The 16,652-nt window shown below is 40.6% G+C and overlaps 1 protein-coding gene and 1 pseudogene across 2 annotated transcripts; both read right to left on the minus strand.

The window, feature by feature from the left end:
• Positions 1-395: 395 nt before the first annotated feature.
• On the minus strand, positions 396-15,800 carry LOC106925973 (RUN domain-containing protein 3A-like). Of its 2 annotated transcripts, XM_015000571.2 has the most exons (11): positions 15,116-15,800; positions 13,168-13,283; positions 12,183-12,310; positions 11,938-12,023; positions 6,062-6,151; positions 5,889-5,969; positions 5,543-5,705; positions 4,317-4,474; positions 3,262-3,381; positions 2,323-2,423; positions 396-2,237 (listed from the first exon to the last, which is right to left on the minus strand). In XM_015000571.2, exons 1-11 carry the CDS (start codon positions 15,220-15,222, stop codon positions 2,095-2,097), a joined length of 1,293 nt encoding a protein of 430 aa, XP_014856057.1. In that variant the 5' UTR covers positions 15,223-15,800; the 3' UTR covers positions 396-2,094. The 2 variants fall into 2 exon arrangements, with proteins under 2 accessions (XP_014856057.1, XP_087856968.1); XM_088000842.1 differs by having other exon boundaries at positions 396-2,423.
• On the minus strand, positions 9,376-11,145 carry LOC148153748 (uncharacterized; annotated as a pseudogene).
• Positions 15,801-16,652: the final 852 nt, after the last annotated feature.

Consider the following 16,652-nt stretch of genomic DNA (forward strand, 5'->3'; position numbering starts at 1 on the left):
GGTTTTGATTCCAGTGAAAATATCTTAGTACACTTGAAATTAGACAAAACTAACTTACAGGTAACTGTTCAGGAAAATACAGGAGCTTTTTATGTCAATAATTGTTTGATATTGATGGAAAATGTACTGTATGTATAAGTTCCACTTATAACAGGGCATTTTCCACACATATTCATCAACATTAAGGAATTATTGACTTAGAAAGCTCCTATATTTTGCTGAAAATTTACTTTTAAGTTAGTTTTGTCATATTTCAAATGTACTAGGAAAAAAAAAGATAAATATAAAAAAAAAAAAAAAAAAAACTAAAATTCACTGTTAACCATGATGGAGGATTGGTGTGGAACTTTGTAATCACTGAACTTTTTACCTAAATGTTTCAAAACATATGCTACTTCAGTGAAATGTGACTTTATTTTCACCTTTTTTCATATCTTTACCAGGTCTTACAAATAAGTACAGAAGGCGCCAAGAAAGTAGTCGGGAAATGAAAACAAAGGGAACAAAGGCACACAGACACGTGGCAGATTCACTAGTTCTCATCTACTCAAACTATTTCATCAAGCGGGTAGAAAAACCCAACGAAAACATTCATCCTGCATAGTCCCAAAGCATTTTGTCTTTTTATGCAACAGGTTTATCGAGGCAGACTCACATGTCATCCCTAAAATCAGCATGTAATTGGATTATTATACTTTCTGTTACATTTTAAATAATCTTCACCATAGATCACTTGGCTCACTGTAAAAAGCCTCAGCTCGCTCTGATCTCTGATAATATTGTACTTAACCATGGTAAAATGCTGCTTTTATATCCTAAAATGTTACAACAGTTGCGCCAGTCTGCCTGTTAGGCAACAGAGAGAAAACACAGACGGACTGATAAAGACACGGCGGACTCAACAGACAGGGACGCACGGTGGGGACGGACGGTGATGTGGGACTTTATCTGCGTGAAGCGTAAACCGGCTCTGAAATGCAGTGGAGATGAAGACAGAGGCAGTACAGCAGCTATTTCTGCATCCATGTTGGAAAAGTTCAGGACATGCAGGATCTTCCTTCACTCAAGTTTGATTCAGGAGAGAGAGACGGGCTCAGAGCGTAAAGGTCAAGGGTCAGATGAAAGCGCACATCAGTGAGGTACGGCGTGCCACGGCCGGAAAGAAAGGAGAAGGTTTCTGACAAAAAAACCTCAGAAATGTTGAGATTAATTGCTGAAATTTTCTAGGAAAAAAAAAAGTACAACCTGAGCTCCAAAAGATGAAAGTTTGTGAGAAAAAAAAGTCACAAATATTGAGATTAATCTCAGAATTTAAATAAATTAAATCTGAGCTGGAAAAGAGAATTTAAGAGAATTTGCAAGAGAAAAACTCAGAAATGTTGGCAATAATCACTAAATAAAATTTTAGAACTCGTCTCTTGGAATTTATTTCAGTTTCACATGTCCAAAATTTACAACTTTTCAAACTCAGAAATTTCATGTTTTTTCAATAACATTTCTGAGATTTATCTGAAATTAATCTAAAAATTTCTTAGTTTTTTTTTCTTCTTGCAATTTTCTTTTAGTTTTGGAGCTCAGAAATTTTTTTGATTTTTCTATAAAATGTCTGAGATTAATCTCAAAATTTCTGAGTTTTTTTTTCTAGCAAAATTTAAACTTTTTCATATGAGACATTTGTCTGTTCCAGAAAATTTCTGATATTAATCTCAAAATGTATGAGTTTTTCCTCTCACAAATTTTCAACTTTTGGAGCTCAGGAATCTCCTTGTTTTATCCAGAATATTTATTTGATTAATCTGAAAATTTCTGAAATATGTTCTCACAAACTTTTAACTTTTCAAACTCAGAAACTTGAGAGATTGCAAGATTAATCTCAAAAATTCTAAATTTTTCTTTGCAAATTATTGACTTAGAATTTTTCTTGTTTTTTTCCAGAATATTTCTGAGATCATCTCAAAATTTCAGTTTTTTTTTTTTTTTTTTCAGAAATGTGCTCCTTTTTGTATCTACATAGGCCCTACCAGGCCATCGCAGTGAAGAGCAGTCACTTTAACAGTTGAATTGTCTGTTTTTCCAGTGCGTCTTTGGCGCCCCCTAGCTGGGAGACAGAGCAGGGCTGTTCTCTGTGCTGATGTTGACCAGACATTCACTTGATTTGAAGCTAGCCAGAGATTTGGTGCTTGGAAGAGAAGCCAAAGACCCACACAGGCCCATCATGGAGGGGGTGTAGTCCTTTCCTGGAGGGGAAACAAAGCAGCCATTTTAAATCTTCATAATCATTTAGGGTTTTAAAAGAAAACATTTCAGTGGCTACAGCGTCACCTGTGCACCAGGTTCCTCCGTTCTGTTTGCCCTCGATCCTCTGGGAGTCGGAGTCCAGGCTGACCTCCACTGACAGCAGCTCGGTGCTCGGGAAACTCCTCCTGCAGGTCAACAGGAGGACAAGAGAGGGAGACGCTCAGCAGCCGCCCCGGAATCGCATTAATCTGAGTTAACTGACAGACAAATTGAATGCAGTCAATATTCCTGTTTGCAGTGAGCTCTGCTTCTGGTTTCAGTGTGTGGCAGTAGATTTCATTAAAACAAAGAAAGAAAGAACAATTCAGCCAGTAATTTTAATGTATTTGTCATGTAACATACATTTATCCAGTGGAAAAATAACAAAATGAAACTTAAAAAAAAAAAAATTCACCAAAACTTTTAAAGATGGTTTGGTAAAAAAAAAAAAAAAAAAAAAAATTATATATATATATATATATATATACATATATATATATATATATATATATATATATATATATATATATATATATATAAAATGAATATAATGAATATTGTGCCAATTTTATCTAACAATTCCCAGAATTCATAGCTGGAAGTGTTTAAATCCTTAATCCATGACTTCCTGGACCCTTTAAATCCATAAATATAATGTGACAAAAAAGAGAAGAAAAATGCAAAACAAGAGAGAGAAAAAAACAGAAAAAAACAAAGGAAGAAAAATAATGATGTGCCCAGAACAGCAAAAATGAATAAAACTGTTTAACTAGAAACAAACAAACACAGATTACAAAACCAATCTATGAAAAAATCTGTAATTTTTAACCAAGCAAACCTAAACCATTTGTTTCAAATTTTGTAAGATAAGTTGTAAATAAACACGACGTTTGAATTATTCAGACTTGTGTTTTCAAATCTCAGTGAATTAAAAACAAAATAACAATGAATTGTTGCATTTAGGTGAAGCTTTGCCAGTCGAACCTGCGGAAAAGCTTCATGTCCTCTTGGATGTCGTAGGGGTCAAGGGTCGGCCACTGGTTGATGAGGGGGATCGGCAGATCTTTGGCCAGGTGGTTGGAGTCGCATGGAATCAGGCTCGTCCTGATGCACAGCAGGGGGAGACATGACGGAAATATTCTGGTTTATTTTTCTTCCAAAAACCAAAAAGAGAAAAACCCGACATAAAGCACTTCAAATGAAAGCTGACCTATGATGCAAAATTAACTTTTTACACGTTTTTATTCTTCCATTCGGATCTCAACTCATTCTAAAAACAATCCAGGTGCTTAAAAAGACAACAAAACACCCAACTGTTTTTGGCAATAAGTTCATGTTTTTCGTTGTGTGGAAAATGACAAAACTGCACCGTCACCTAGCAACTCCAGCCTAGCTCAGCCCGTTACTTAGCAACCCAACTGGAGCTCCAGCATGTTTGATTTTACAGCTGCATGCGCTGTACAATGGCTGCTGGAAAAGACAAATAACAATGGCTGTTATTGTCTTATCATTCAGAAGCCCCTACTATCTGCATTCTTGTTAGTTGTGCACGAAGCTCTACTAATGCTTTTCATAGCTCCACGGTTGTATAATTATGCATGTTTTCAGCCATTTTCACGTGCAGCAGCTTATTTGGATTTAAAGCGACAGGACGCCCTAAAACAGCTCATTTTGAAAAGAGCTCAACAAGGAGAACTGTGCAGACTAAAATCTCATTATCTAAAAATTATATGTGCAACAACTGAAATAAACATGTTTCATGAAACCCAGAAACCATCAAAGAGGCTTCATGGGTCACCTTTACAGTTAAATGGGCCGCAGAGTTGGTACATAGCACAAAGAGAGGAACAAGCTAAATAAAAATAAAAGATATTAATGCATTTCTTCAGATGTACTAAATAGTTAGCGTGTGCTACCATTAATTTTGTGAATGAATTCCTGTCCTGCTGAGTAAATCTGCTATAACCTTCAGGTTTGGAAGATTCCCCTGATATGACCTTATGACAGACACGATGAAGAGTTCATGTTTAGAGACTCACAGTTGCTCCTGCAGCTCCAGGATTACAGCCTCCAGCTCCTTCTTCTCCTGTTGGCTTTGGCTCTGAATTTCCTCCAGCTGGGATTTCAGCTTCTTGTTCTCCGTCTCCGTGTTCTTCAGCTGAGATTCACGCAGGCGTACGAGCTCCTCCAGGTACCCCTGACAATGTTTTCCAAATTTATGTGTTTGATTTTTTACCAATAATGCACTGGTGATTATTTAGTAATGTGTTTTAAAATATGACTGCACATTTTAAAGCATATTATGAAGCATAAGAGAAAAATGAGGAATAAATTTCGGCCAAATAATTAATACATTTTTAGATTAATCTCAAATTTTCAAAAAAATAGAATACAATTTCTCAACTTGAAAAGTAGAAAATTTGATCAATTCATTAATTTTACAATTAATTTAACATTTTCTGAAAATGTTTTTTTTTAATTATCTGGAAAAGTAGATTATTTGCTACAAAAGAATCATACATTTTGAGACTAATTTAAAATTTTCAAATAAAAATTCTCAGATTCAAAAGTAGAAAATTTGATAGGTAAAATTGACACATTTGAGATTAAGCTCAGAGATTTTCTAGTAAAAAACTTTGAATTTCCTAAGCTTGAAAGGTCAAAAATTTGTGAGAAAAAAACTTGGAGATTAAACTCAAATTTTCAAAAAAAAAAAAAAAAACTTAAAAATTGTCAGCTAGGAAAGTCGAACATTTGCTACAAAAGAACTGCAGCTTCAGTTCTGCAGACTAAGACTAAACTCATTAAATTTTCAGAGCTTGAAAAGTCATAACTTACTAGAAAACATCTAAGAACTTTTGAAATGAATCTCAGAAATAAAAAAATGTAAAAAAAAAAAAGGGAAATTTGTGAGTTTCAAAAGTTGAACATTTTCAACACATAATTCAAGACTTCTTGAAAATTTCTGAGTTTTTTTGGCAGAATTTTTTCTTTTTAAAGGTTTTGTTGGCTTTAGTGGCCTTTATTTGAAAGTAGTTCAACAGGAAAAAGGGTAATGAGAGAGGGGGAAGACATGCGGCAAATGTCACCAGGCCGGAAATCGAACCTGCGGCATGAGGACTAAGGCCTCAATACGTGGGTTGTGCTTTGCCCCTGCACCACCACAGCACCCGTTTTGGCAGAATTTTTCTACTGTTTTTTTACCTACAGTGTCTCTAAATTGAGAGGCGCTGTAGTGAAATCAAGCAGTGAAATGTAAAAACACCTTCTGAGCGTTGACGATCTTGAACCTCTGCTCCATTTTGCGGCACTTTGTGCTCCAGCTCTCATCGTCGGTGACCAGCGGGACGTACGGATGCTCGGGGACGCTGTCGTCGCTGGTGCTGCTGTCGACGCTCCGCCGATCATCATCACTCAAGTATTCATAGCTGCACAGAAAACAACTACTGCACTTCCTCTCTCTCTCTGTGACTGTTTTACAGCCATCTTGTTTTAAGTAGGATGGCCGACCTGACTGATGCAGCTCGTTTCTCATTTTAAACTCCAGAGTGAAACGATGAACATTCCTGCTGCTGTCTAAACAACCTTATCTGCTGCTTCGCTGCCGTTACCTCTGTGTGAATTTCAAGTATGGAGTGTAGTCGATCACCGCCGGGGATTTCCAGTCCAGGGCCTCTCCTTTCAGGCAGAAACTGTGATAAGGAAGACGCTCTAAATTAAGACCGTAAATTACAGCAACAAAAATATTACTCTCTGCAGAAAGGTCAAAGGTCAACCCCCGTACCTAAAATCTATGGCTCCCACACCAATGAGCATCCCTGTTAGCACTGTGGCTTCTTCTCTCAGCATTATGGCTCCTTCTGAGTAAAACCTCCTGAAGCGCAAAGACAACAACAGATACAGAGGAACATGGTTACTGTAAAGGACAGGCAGCCATTTTGGAGGTCAGACAGTCACTTTAAAGGACAGTCAGCGCGGAGACGGCCCACCGGCGGCCCACCGGCGGCCCACAGACGGCCCACCGACGGCCCACAGGCGGCCCACCGACGGCCCACCGACGGCCCACCGACGGCCCACAGATGGCCCACCGGCGGCCCACAGACGGCCCACCGACGGCCCACCGGCGGCCCACAGACGGCCCACCGGCGGCCCACCGACGGCCCACCGACGGCCCACAGGCGGCCCACCGGCGGCCCACCGGCGGCCCACCGACGGCCCACCGACGGCCCACCGGCGGCCCACAGGCGCCCCACCGACGGCCCACCGACGGCCCACCGGTGGCCCACCGACGGCCCACCGGCGGCCCACAGGCGGCCCACCGACGGCCCACCGACGGCCCACCGGCGGCTCACCGACGGCCCACCGGCGGCCCACCGGCGGCCCACCGACGGCCCACAGGCGGCCCACCGACGGCCCACCGGCGGCCCACAGGCGGCCCACCGGCGGCCCACCGACGGCCCACCGGCGGCCCACCGACGGCCCACCGGCGGCCCACAGGCGGCCCACCGGCGGCCCACCGACGGCCCACCGGCGGCCCACCGACGGCCCACCGGCGGCCCACAGGCGGCCCACCGGCGGCCCACCGACGGCCCACCGGCGGCCCACCGACGGCCCACCGGCGGCCCACAGGCGGCCCACCGGCGGCCCACCGACGGCCCACAGGCGGCCCACCGACGGCCCACCGGCGGCCCACCGACGGCCCACCGGCGGCCCACAGGCGGCCCACCGACGGCCCACAGGCGGCCCACCGGCGGCCCACCGACGGCCCACCGACGGCCCACCGACGGCCCACCGACGGCCCACCGGCGGCCCACAGGCGGCCCACCGACGGCCCACAGGCGGCCCACCGACGGCCCACCGACGGCCCACCGACGGCCCAGCAGAGCCAACATGAGGGGGTTTAATCTCTTACGTTGATGTGGGTGGGCTAGGGGGCTTATAATGCACTGGGGGAAACCCTGCATAAATGTATAAACATCAATGACTCCTGGATTTCTGGGCTTCTCAACCCACCTCTAAGGGAGCCCAGAGACCCTACAGAGAAAACAAAATGAGCTCCTCATTTTGTTTTACAGGTTACAGGTTGATTTTTCTTAAGAGTCTTCGCAGGCTAATATTCTAATGTTAGCATGGGCGCATAGGTCCAACATTAGCTAAAACTGCCATGTCTTTTAATTGAGTTTTTGTCCACGATAAGATATCTGTCTAATAATAACCTACGTTTCAACTACAGCCCCTTAGGACGTTTTCAAGGATAAACCAAGCCAGCTAACGTTCATGTTGCATTAATATCACTCGGCCATGCTGAGTGTAACGTGGCTTTCAGGAACAATCCGATTCTTTTATAACGGCTCTATGCCATGAACGGGAGGGCTCAAGTCTCAGTTAGTGAGAGCCGTTTTTTTTTTTATGACTTTACTTGTTTTGACTTTACTTTTTTTTTTTTTACCTCCGAGTGGTGAACTTTATATAATTCATATGTTGATTTCATACAAAAAGTACTCCCGCACTTTCCATATACGTGCTGTCTGTCCATCGCACTTTTTCAGCAGTTACAGCGGTTTAATGTGTATGTAGTGTTTTCCGAGCCGCCTTTAAATGCAACATTACCGTTAAGATGCTCGTACCAGCGGGTTCGTGACGGTTACATCATTTTTGTATGAACAAAATGGGTATTTTATTTGAAAATTATACACTTGTTTATGTATTTATATTGAATAAAATGCCCAATTACTGTGTACACCCCCCAAAACCAGCCATTGCCCCGTCAGCAAAATTCCTCCAGAGCCGGGTTTGATTGTTACTGTTTTTGCAGAGTTCGCCAGAGTGGAAAGTGGGATTTCTCTTGTATTCAAGACTGAAGAGGAGTCGTTGATAATGCACTTCCCAAGATTCTTGTCAAGAATAATCGATAGATTACTCGATTACTAAAATATTCGTTTACAACAGCCCTAGTGCACACATGCGCATGAGTCTTCTTCACACCTTCTCTTGTACATTAAACTTAATGCTCGACAAAACCAGCTGTGTTAAAAGGACATTGAGTCATATTTTCTGGGTGGGGGGGGGGTTGTATTGCTGATGTTTGGGTGAGTGAGACTGGAACAAACACAGTTGGTTGTTGATATAATGAGTGATTCATATTAAATTGCACTTTTTTGTTAAGTTTGTTATACTATCTTGAATCTGTTATTCTAAATAAAGACTAACACAAAGATCACACCGTAACTTTTATCTTTGATAAAACCTGTTTGTTTCTTACAGCAAACCAGATATAACAAGTTTGGGCTTCTTCAGGGTCCGAACTGAAAAGGTCCAAACGTGTTAAATCAGCTTCATGTTTGGTATAAAAACAGGATTTATCAAAGGTAAATGGACTGAACTTATGAAGGGCCTTGCTAGTCATGTTGATCACTCAAAGCGCTTCACACTACAGTCGCATTTACACACCGACATGCAGGTCGGGGGGCAATGTGCCGCTAGGTGCCCCGCCCTGGGGCAACTCAACATGTGGCTGAGGAAGCTGGAATTGAACTCACAACCTTCTGGTCACAAGACAACCACTCTACCCTCAGAGCCACAGCCGCCCTGAAAAAGCCACTGCATGATCCTTTTGCTAATCTGTTTTAAAATTGGGACAAAAACAGCATAACGAGCTACAATTCAGTGCAATTCAACACAAAAGTGAGTAGAAAAGGCAAAACTAAAGGACAAACCATAAAAGCACAAGTACAGTGAAAATAAACAGAAATCATTATAATTACAAGAATAATTTAAATTCTTAAATCAATACGTTGCTATAAAAATTGAGCTGTGTGTCGTTGTGGCATCAAGCCGTCTGCCGATAGAACAGCGAAGGGAAAAGGGCCAAACGGTTCATTCAATCTGGAGTTTCTGAAACTGTTTTGGGGGCAGTTTACAGCGACCAACTGACCTGACCGACATGTTTTGGGAGCTGTGGGGGGAACCGGAGCACCCGGAGAAAACCCACGCAAACACAGATCATCTCTGTGAAGGCGCAGCGCTAACCGCTGCACCACCGTGCTGCCACGTTTTTTAGAATTGGGCTGGGAAGGGATCTTTTTTCTAGTTTGTCAATTTTGGGGGAAACTTTGACTTTTCAAATTTGCTCTTGATGGAGCGTTGCACGGGCGCCCCGTTCACAGACGCTACAACCTCCGTGGGTTTGATTCCTGTCCTCGGTTCCTCTCTTGCATGTCTTTCTGCTTCTCTAATATCTAATTCATTCTTAGGCCTGATCTTGACTGTCTTGACTCTTGTTTTCTTTTTGGTTTCTTCAATCGCAATGTGTTCCGAATTCTTTTCCAAATTGAAATTTTGGATTTTTTCTTTTTACCATCCTGGATGGTTTCAGTATTATCCAAATCCTCCAGGATGGTTTCTGCAGCAATCTCAGTTTCTTCCTCAGATTCCGGATCCGAGGAACAACCTGGCAAGGTTTCTCCTGAGAGATCCTCCTCTGAGGAAACCTCCTGTCTTAAACCTTCGACCAGGTTGTCTGGGCTCTGCAAGTCTCCTCCTTCTCTTGGAAATCTTCCTTCTCAGCTCTCAGAGTTTCAGGCACCAGTAGGTCTTCTTTTGCTCTTTCCATCTCTTCCATACAACTCGTCTCCTGCTGGTATTTGTCTACCTGTTGTTTCAGAGCAGTGACTTCTTTTTCATACCGGCAGGTAAGCTCCTGGTACAAAGCTTTGAACTTCTCCAACTCAGCCTGGGCGTCTCTTTCCTTCTCTTGCAGGAATTGAATCTCTTTGGCTGTGTTGTCAAGGAGGACGGCATTCGTTGCTCTCATGTTGTTGATCAGCGCCACGTCCTCCTTCGACTTCTGCAGATGAGCTTTTCTCTGCTGAATCATCTGGAGCTCAAGTTTTTCTACTTGCTGGTGCAGCGCAGTAGAAAACCTGCGCTGTAACTCACGGATAATCTTGTCTTTCTTGATGTCTGTGTTATACCTACCTTTTAGCTCATCGTATGAAACATGAATCAAGATCATTTAGCAGCAGCTTCTCCGTCTTTTGCATAACTGTGAGCTCTCTCGACATTTTTTGGAGGAGCTCCTTCTTCTCAGCTCTCAGATTGTCGATGAGCTCCAGGTTCTCATTTGCTCTTTTTAAGTTGACGTCTTTCTCTTGGTTCACCTGCTGCCGATATGCTTCCATGTCTTGTTTGAGCCCAGAAACTTCGCTTTTATGCTTGCAAATGAGATCATTGTACGAACGTTTGATCTGATCCAGTTCTTCCTTCAAAAGTTTCTCGTTGTCTTGCAGGGATGTGATCTTTTCTGACATTTCTTGAAACATTTGGTCCTTCTCGGCTCTCATGTTGTTGATGAGCTGTAGATTCGCATTCGCTCTCTCTAAGTTGGCGTCTTTCTCTTGGTTCACATGCTGCCGATATGCTTCCATGTCTTGTTTGAGCCCAGAAACTTCGCTTTTATGCTTTCAAATGAGATCATTGTACGAACGTTTGATCTGATTCAAGTCTTCCTTCAAAAGTTTCTCATTGTCTTGCAGGAAAGCGATGTTTTTTGACATTTCTTGAGACATTTGGTCCTTTTCAGCTCTCATATTCTCCAGGAGCCATCGTTGCTCACTAAGCCTCTCTTCACAAAGCTTGAGTCTCGGCCTCCTGCCTCACCTGAGAAACATCAGCTTCATACTTGGAGCCCAGCTCCTTGTAGGAAGTCTGCAGTCTGTCCAATTCTTCTTTGAGGGCCTTACTTTTCTCTCTCTCAGCCAGTATTTGAGCTACAAATGATTCCTGGTTGAGGAATTGGACCATCTTTAGCTCCATAAAGTCTTGCTGCAAGTCCTGGGCTCCCCTTCTCGTGGAGTGATGGGGCCCCATCACTCCACTCTGGTATCTCTGTGTACGATGAAACATTTTCTCCGAAATACAATCACTAAAATCGTCATAAACTACCTGAACAGTCGATTCGAAAGAGCTTTGCGAATGTCTGAACGGGTCAGTGATATTGCAAGCAATGAAAGATATGCAGATTTGCGTTACATCAAGTAACGCTGAGACAGCAGTCACTTGAACCCAAATGTTTTTGGCCAATTTTGAGAAAAAATGTTGATAAACTCAGAAAAATGCAGGGATCTGTTGATTTTTGTGTGAATTTTGCAGTTATTTGTGAAAAACTGGAGAGGCCTATTTCTATAATTTGGAGTCTAGAGGGCCACATAAAAGCTATGGCGGGCCAGATTTGGCCCTCTGGCCTCGAGTTTGACACATGCACCATATCTGATAATCTCAATAATTTTTTTTCAATATCTATACATTAGGAAGTAAATTTACCTTGTTTAGTCAAACATTTATTTTCTTTTGCATAGTGGAAAAAGAGAGTGGGAAAGAAAATCTATAATAAATGCAAACATGAAAAAGTAAAAGATAAAAACTCTAACTACTGATTTCTAAATTGGTTAGGATTGATTAAACCTTGTTTTTAATATCAGGCTTAAGACTCAGAAATTGTAAATGAGTAATAGTTGTAATGTACTAGGATTCGAAAAGGTTAAAGTATTGCAGTGTTTCCCCCAGAAAACCTGCTAAGCCTGGTGGTCGGAGTCAGTCATTTTAAAGGACAGTCAGCCATCTTGGAGGACAGTCAGTCATTTAGACTACAGTCAGTCTGACCTGGTTGTCCTGCTGTCCCGCAGAGCAGTGGCGATGTACTCAGACAGCCTCTTCTCCATGAGGGCGACTCTCATCCAGGCTCGACCCTGAAAGCATCAAATGGAAACACAGCTACAGTTTACACCCACACCGCTATGGTGCTAGCTGCTAACTGCTATGGTGCTATGCTACGCTGCTAGCTATGTTCCTCGCTAACAGACAGATACTCTGGACAGATATCTGCCAGAGTCATTTTTGTGACTCACTTTCGCTCGAGATGTGTTGATGTTTTCCATGCTTTCAATGCTGCTGATGCAGCTGTTGGGGACTTTAGCACATGCCAGGCGGATGTAGTCCCAGTAACTCCTCTGACCGTCAAACCAGCTACTAGAGCCTGGAAAATAAAAACATTTTAACAACAGAAATTATATTTAGGTTTAAAACAGCATAACCGCCTGTAGGCTGTCAAAATAACAGCAATAATTTGGGTCATTTGGTCTGTAATAAAGTATTTTCATGCTAACTAAATAGCATGCTAACTAGACTAAATTTAGTCTATTTAGCCTAGACATTAAATATTTAGTTTTCCAAGTAAAAATATCTTGCTAGCTTGCTAATAAAATGTCTAATTTGGATTAAAATATCGAGCTGGTAAATTAAAACTTTTTCTCTAAACTAAATATTTAGCTTGCTAGCTAAAGGTTTAGTTTGGAGCTAAATATTCAGTTGCTAAGCTAAATATTTAGTTGGTAAACACAATACTTATCTTGCTAACTAAATGCTTAGCTAAACAACTTAATATTTAGGTCCTAGCTGAATACTTTGCTCCACACTAATTATTTAGTTTGCCTTCTAAGTATTTAGCTTCAAACAAGACTAAATATTTTTGCTTGAATATAAATAGTTGCTAAGCTAAATATTTAGGTGGTAAATTAAATATTTAGCTAAATGTGTAGTTTACACCTGAACACTTAGCTAGCAAGCTCAATACTTTGGAAATAAATATTCTGTTGGTAAACTAATTATTTAGCTTGCAAAATTAAATTAACCCATATTTTTTTTACTCTCATTACAGTCTAAATAATCCAAATTATTGCTGTTAATTTTTAACTGTAACTTTTATAAATGGCGCATCATAACCACAAACCAGTTAAATTTAAATCCAGGTAACTTAATGATTGTTAAGGAACAATCCAGCGTCTCATTACTTTGTTTTTCAACGTGAAGTTGGGCTCTGATATACTGGTCTACCTTTAAAACGGTGGCTGAGGATGTGTTCAAGGACTGCTGCAAAATTGATGAACTCTTCGGATGAATCATCGATGGGCTCGGCGGTGTATTTCTCTAGCAGAGACTTAACGGAAAACCTGCGTGGGAGAGAAATAAGAAAAAAGTGACCAGGGAAAATGGATTTTCCAACAGGAAACTTAACTAATCAAAATATGGCAGCACTTTACTGGTAAAAATGTTAAAACCTAACATTATCTCAGCGCTTCTTAAAAATATTTAGAATTTCTACGTGATATTTAGGACCAGATTTGTCTCTAAGTGGGAAGAAAATGGAGATGAAATGATTTAACCCTCCATGTTGTTATAATACACTCTGGTGACTACTGAGAGCATCACCGCTGATGGATCTTCCTTTCCGTAATCTGGCCTGATGTCATCCACTTCCTGCGAAGAAAACCTGGTCATGTCGACTTTCAGGAAGCTCAAACAAGGACTTTACTGAGGAGCTTTTATGTAACAGACATCTGTTCACATTTTAAAGGTTAATTCTCGAAAAGATTTTTTCAGCAAATATAGATGCTCTCCAAAAATGTCTCCTTTTTTAAAATTTACTTTTAGGAGTATTTTTACTAAACTGTACTTTTTACTTTGTCTTATGAAGTATCTCTTCTGTACTCTTATTTGAGTAAAATGTGTGGATTTTTTACACACTGAATAAAAAAGAAGCATGATTTAACCAAGTATTCACCAGACACGGACCCGCAGTTTTTGTTAAAGCTTCAAAAGTTTTTTCTTGAAAAAAAAAATGATTAGGAAACATTTTCTTTTGCCTGATTTTGTTATATTTTTTTACTTATATGAATTCTTGTCATTTTGGTCTTTAAAATAAAATTTAACAAAATGCTGTCATTGCACTAATGAATTTAATACAATAATAGCATTTTATTAAAGGTTTTGTGCATTTCTGCAACAGAATAAAGACTATTTTGAAACAATTTTCAATTTCAGCAAATAAATCGAAGTTAAACTAATCTGTTTTGTTTAGCTTTAAACCACAGAGTCTGTCCATTTTCACACGTCGATAAGACAAAGCTTAACTTAAAGCAATTTCAGCCTCCATTGTTCCCAAGACAACAATGTCTCATTCAGTTTGGGTTGGACGATAACTGGACGACTGTCCTCAAAGCGAGGACATTAGCATCGCGGTTGCAGCAGCACAGAAAGCAGGACGAATTATTCTCCACTTCACGGTATGAAGGGATCTGAAAATGAGCCCAAAAGGTTTCTAACAGACATTTAACTGGAGACAACCTGCTAATTCTGCAACTATAAAAATCATAGAAATAGGTTTTCAATCTGCAAAAGTATTTAGTTTTTTATTATTCTATTTTATTTTAAATATTAAATATTTATATTTTTATCATGCTAGCTTGGCAGAGGTGGGTAGAGTATCCAAAAATTGTACTCAAGTAAGAATAAAAAAGCATTTGGTAAAAAATCTACTCAAGAACTAAGTAACTGATCAAATTATTGACAATTTAATATTAAATTACATCATCAGAGGGACCAAAAAAGTTTAGTGGAAATTTTGGTATTTTAAGGACCAAAATGACAATAATTCATATAAATAATAAAAAATAATAAGCAATTTAATATTTTTATTTCAGTGGGTAGAAAATGTAACGAGTTACTACTTAACTTTAGCTTGGTGTTTTGGGGGCTGGTGGAGGTGTAGCTGCTTAACTCGCATATGCTTATGGCCGGCCCTGCCTCATAATGTGATTATGCCTCAGTCCCTGGGGCGCCAGGAAGCTCATGGCAACCAGACCATCAGAGTTCACAGAAATAAACTGCAATTCATCCCGCAGAACCTTCACATGTCCTCCCTTTGGTTACATTTATTATAAATTCATATTACCACAACAGAAAAGGGAATATTAATAACAGTAATCCATTTAATGTAACTGACCTGCAGACCGTGAGGAGGTTCTTCCTCTCCACCGCTACGTTTCGAGCCGACACCCTCTTCGACACTTCTCCCATCGCCATCGCTGCCTGCACATATCCGGGCTCCATGCAGAGGGAAAAGCCCCGGGATGGAGGGACCCCTCCCTGTCGGCCGCGCGCGGCTCCTCCGCGGTCACTGCCGGCGGAGGATGCTGAGGCTGACGGGCCGCATCATCACGTCCGCCGTCCGGCTCCAGCAGCGCGACTGCGTGTTTCTGAGGCAGCGGGAAGGAAGCAAAAGCCCGAAACTCATCGGATCATCAGATGATTAGGGTTTATTATGATTCCTGCGTTTAGAGGACTCAAAAGCACCCGTGTCGTCTCGCGATTTCTCCCCCTAAATGGTGACTTCATCGTGACGTAAGCGGGGGTGCGTCATCTTCAATCATACAGACGGACATGACGTATTAGCTCCAGTGTTGCCAGTGTTTTGTCTTGTTTTTTTCTTTTTGTACATTTTATTTCAACAGATAACATTACATAGAGGATATTTAACACAATGACAAATTTCACAATACAACACTGTAAAAAAAAAAAAAACTATCTAATTTACGATAAAATTCGGCAGCTGTGTGGCCAGAATTTTTACGCTAAAATTTATACTGGAAATTTTACTGTATTTATTTGATTAAATTCGTATTTCTACATATTTTTACCATACTTATATGGTAAAATTCTGGCAACCAAAGAATTTCACCATGGATTTTACCATATTTACACAGTAAAATCCTTACAGGTGGTAAAATTTGTATATGGTAAAATTCTACCAATATTTTACCAAAAATTAGAAAAATTTTTCTTACAGTGTATATTAAAAATAGAGAAACATGGTACTTTTTATTCCTTAACAATCAGAAAATAACCTGCTTTTTACAGAAATTTTGATTATAGATTTTTATCATTTTCATTTAATTGGCCTCCAGAATGTTTGTTACCTTGACGAAAAACTATTTGTGATCTCTAATCTGCTACACTTCAGTTTTCTTTAAACTAACTTTTAAAAAGTACTCTTAATTTATTACAGCTAATTTTATTAGTTTTGCCCAGGTTATGATTTAATTATTTTGAATCAGAAAAGCTAAGAAAACAAAAATTCTACAGATATTTTTAGTTTTCCTCTTGTACAAACTATTCATCCACTGTAGCTTTGTGTTTATATTTATGTGGCTGGAGCTACTTGGAGCTAGTTCTGCACTGTTGCCTAGCAACCGGAAGGTCAAGTTTCCTGACCTTTCTGCGTGGAGTTTGCGCATGCTCTCGTGGAGCATACGTGGGCTCGCTCTGGAGGACCCGCCACCCAAAAAGATAGAACCTCTGCGCAATCGACCTATATAGGTATAGCTGTCTGTTTGTTTATTTTTCATTAAAGTCTTCTGTATGTATTTTAAATTACTCCTATTTTGTTCTTGCTGTGATACATCATTCTGTGCGCAAAACTTTGTCAATATACCGCTACTGTCGAAATAACACAATTTCGAAATTACAGTAAAAACAGCTTT

Source organism: Poecilia mexicana, unplaced genomic scaffold (assembly GCF_051168715.1).
Source record: "Poecilia mexicana isolate PSO_F unplaced genomic scaffold, ASM5116871v1 scaffold_19, whole genome shotgun sequence".
NCBI classification, from domain to species: Eukaryota; Metazoa; Chordata; class Actinopteri; order Cyprinodontiformes; family Poeciliidae; genus Poecilia; species Poecilia mexicana.

What these genes read in the sequence shown, in the direction of transcription:
- LOC106925973 (XM_088000842.1), bottom strand. Translation starts at nt 15,222, where the DNA reads ATGGAGCCCGGATATGTGCAGGCAGCGATGGCGATGGGAGAAGTGTCG. An exon ending in AACCTCCTCACGGTCTGCAG is followed by an intron (nt 13,284 to 15,115) that starts GTCAGTTACATT and finishes TCTCCCACGCAG; the next exon opens with GTTTTCCGTTAAGTCTCTGC. An exon ending in TACTTGAAATTCACACAGAG is followed by an intron (nt 5,706 to 5,888) that starts GTAACGGCAGCG and finishes TTTTCTGTGCAG; the next exon opens with CTATGAATACTTGAGTGATG.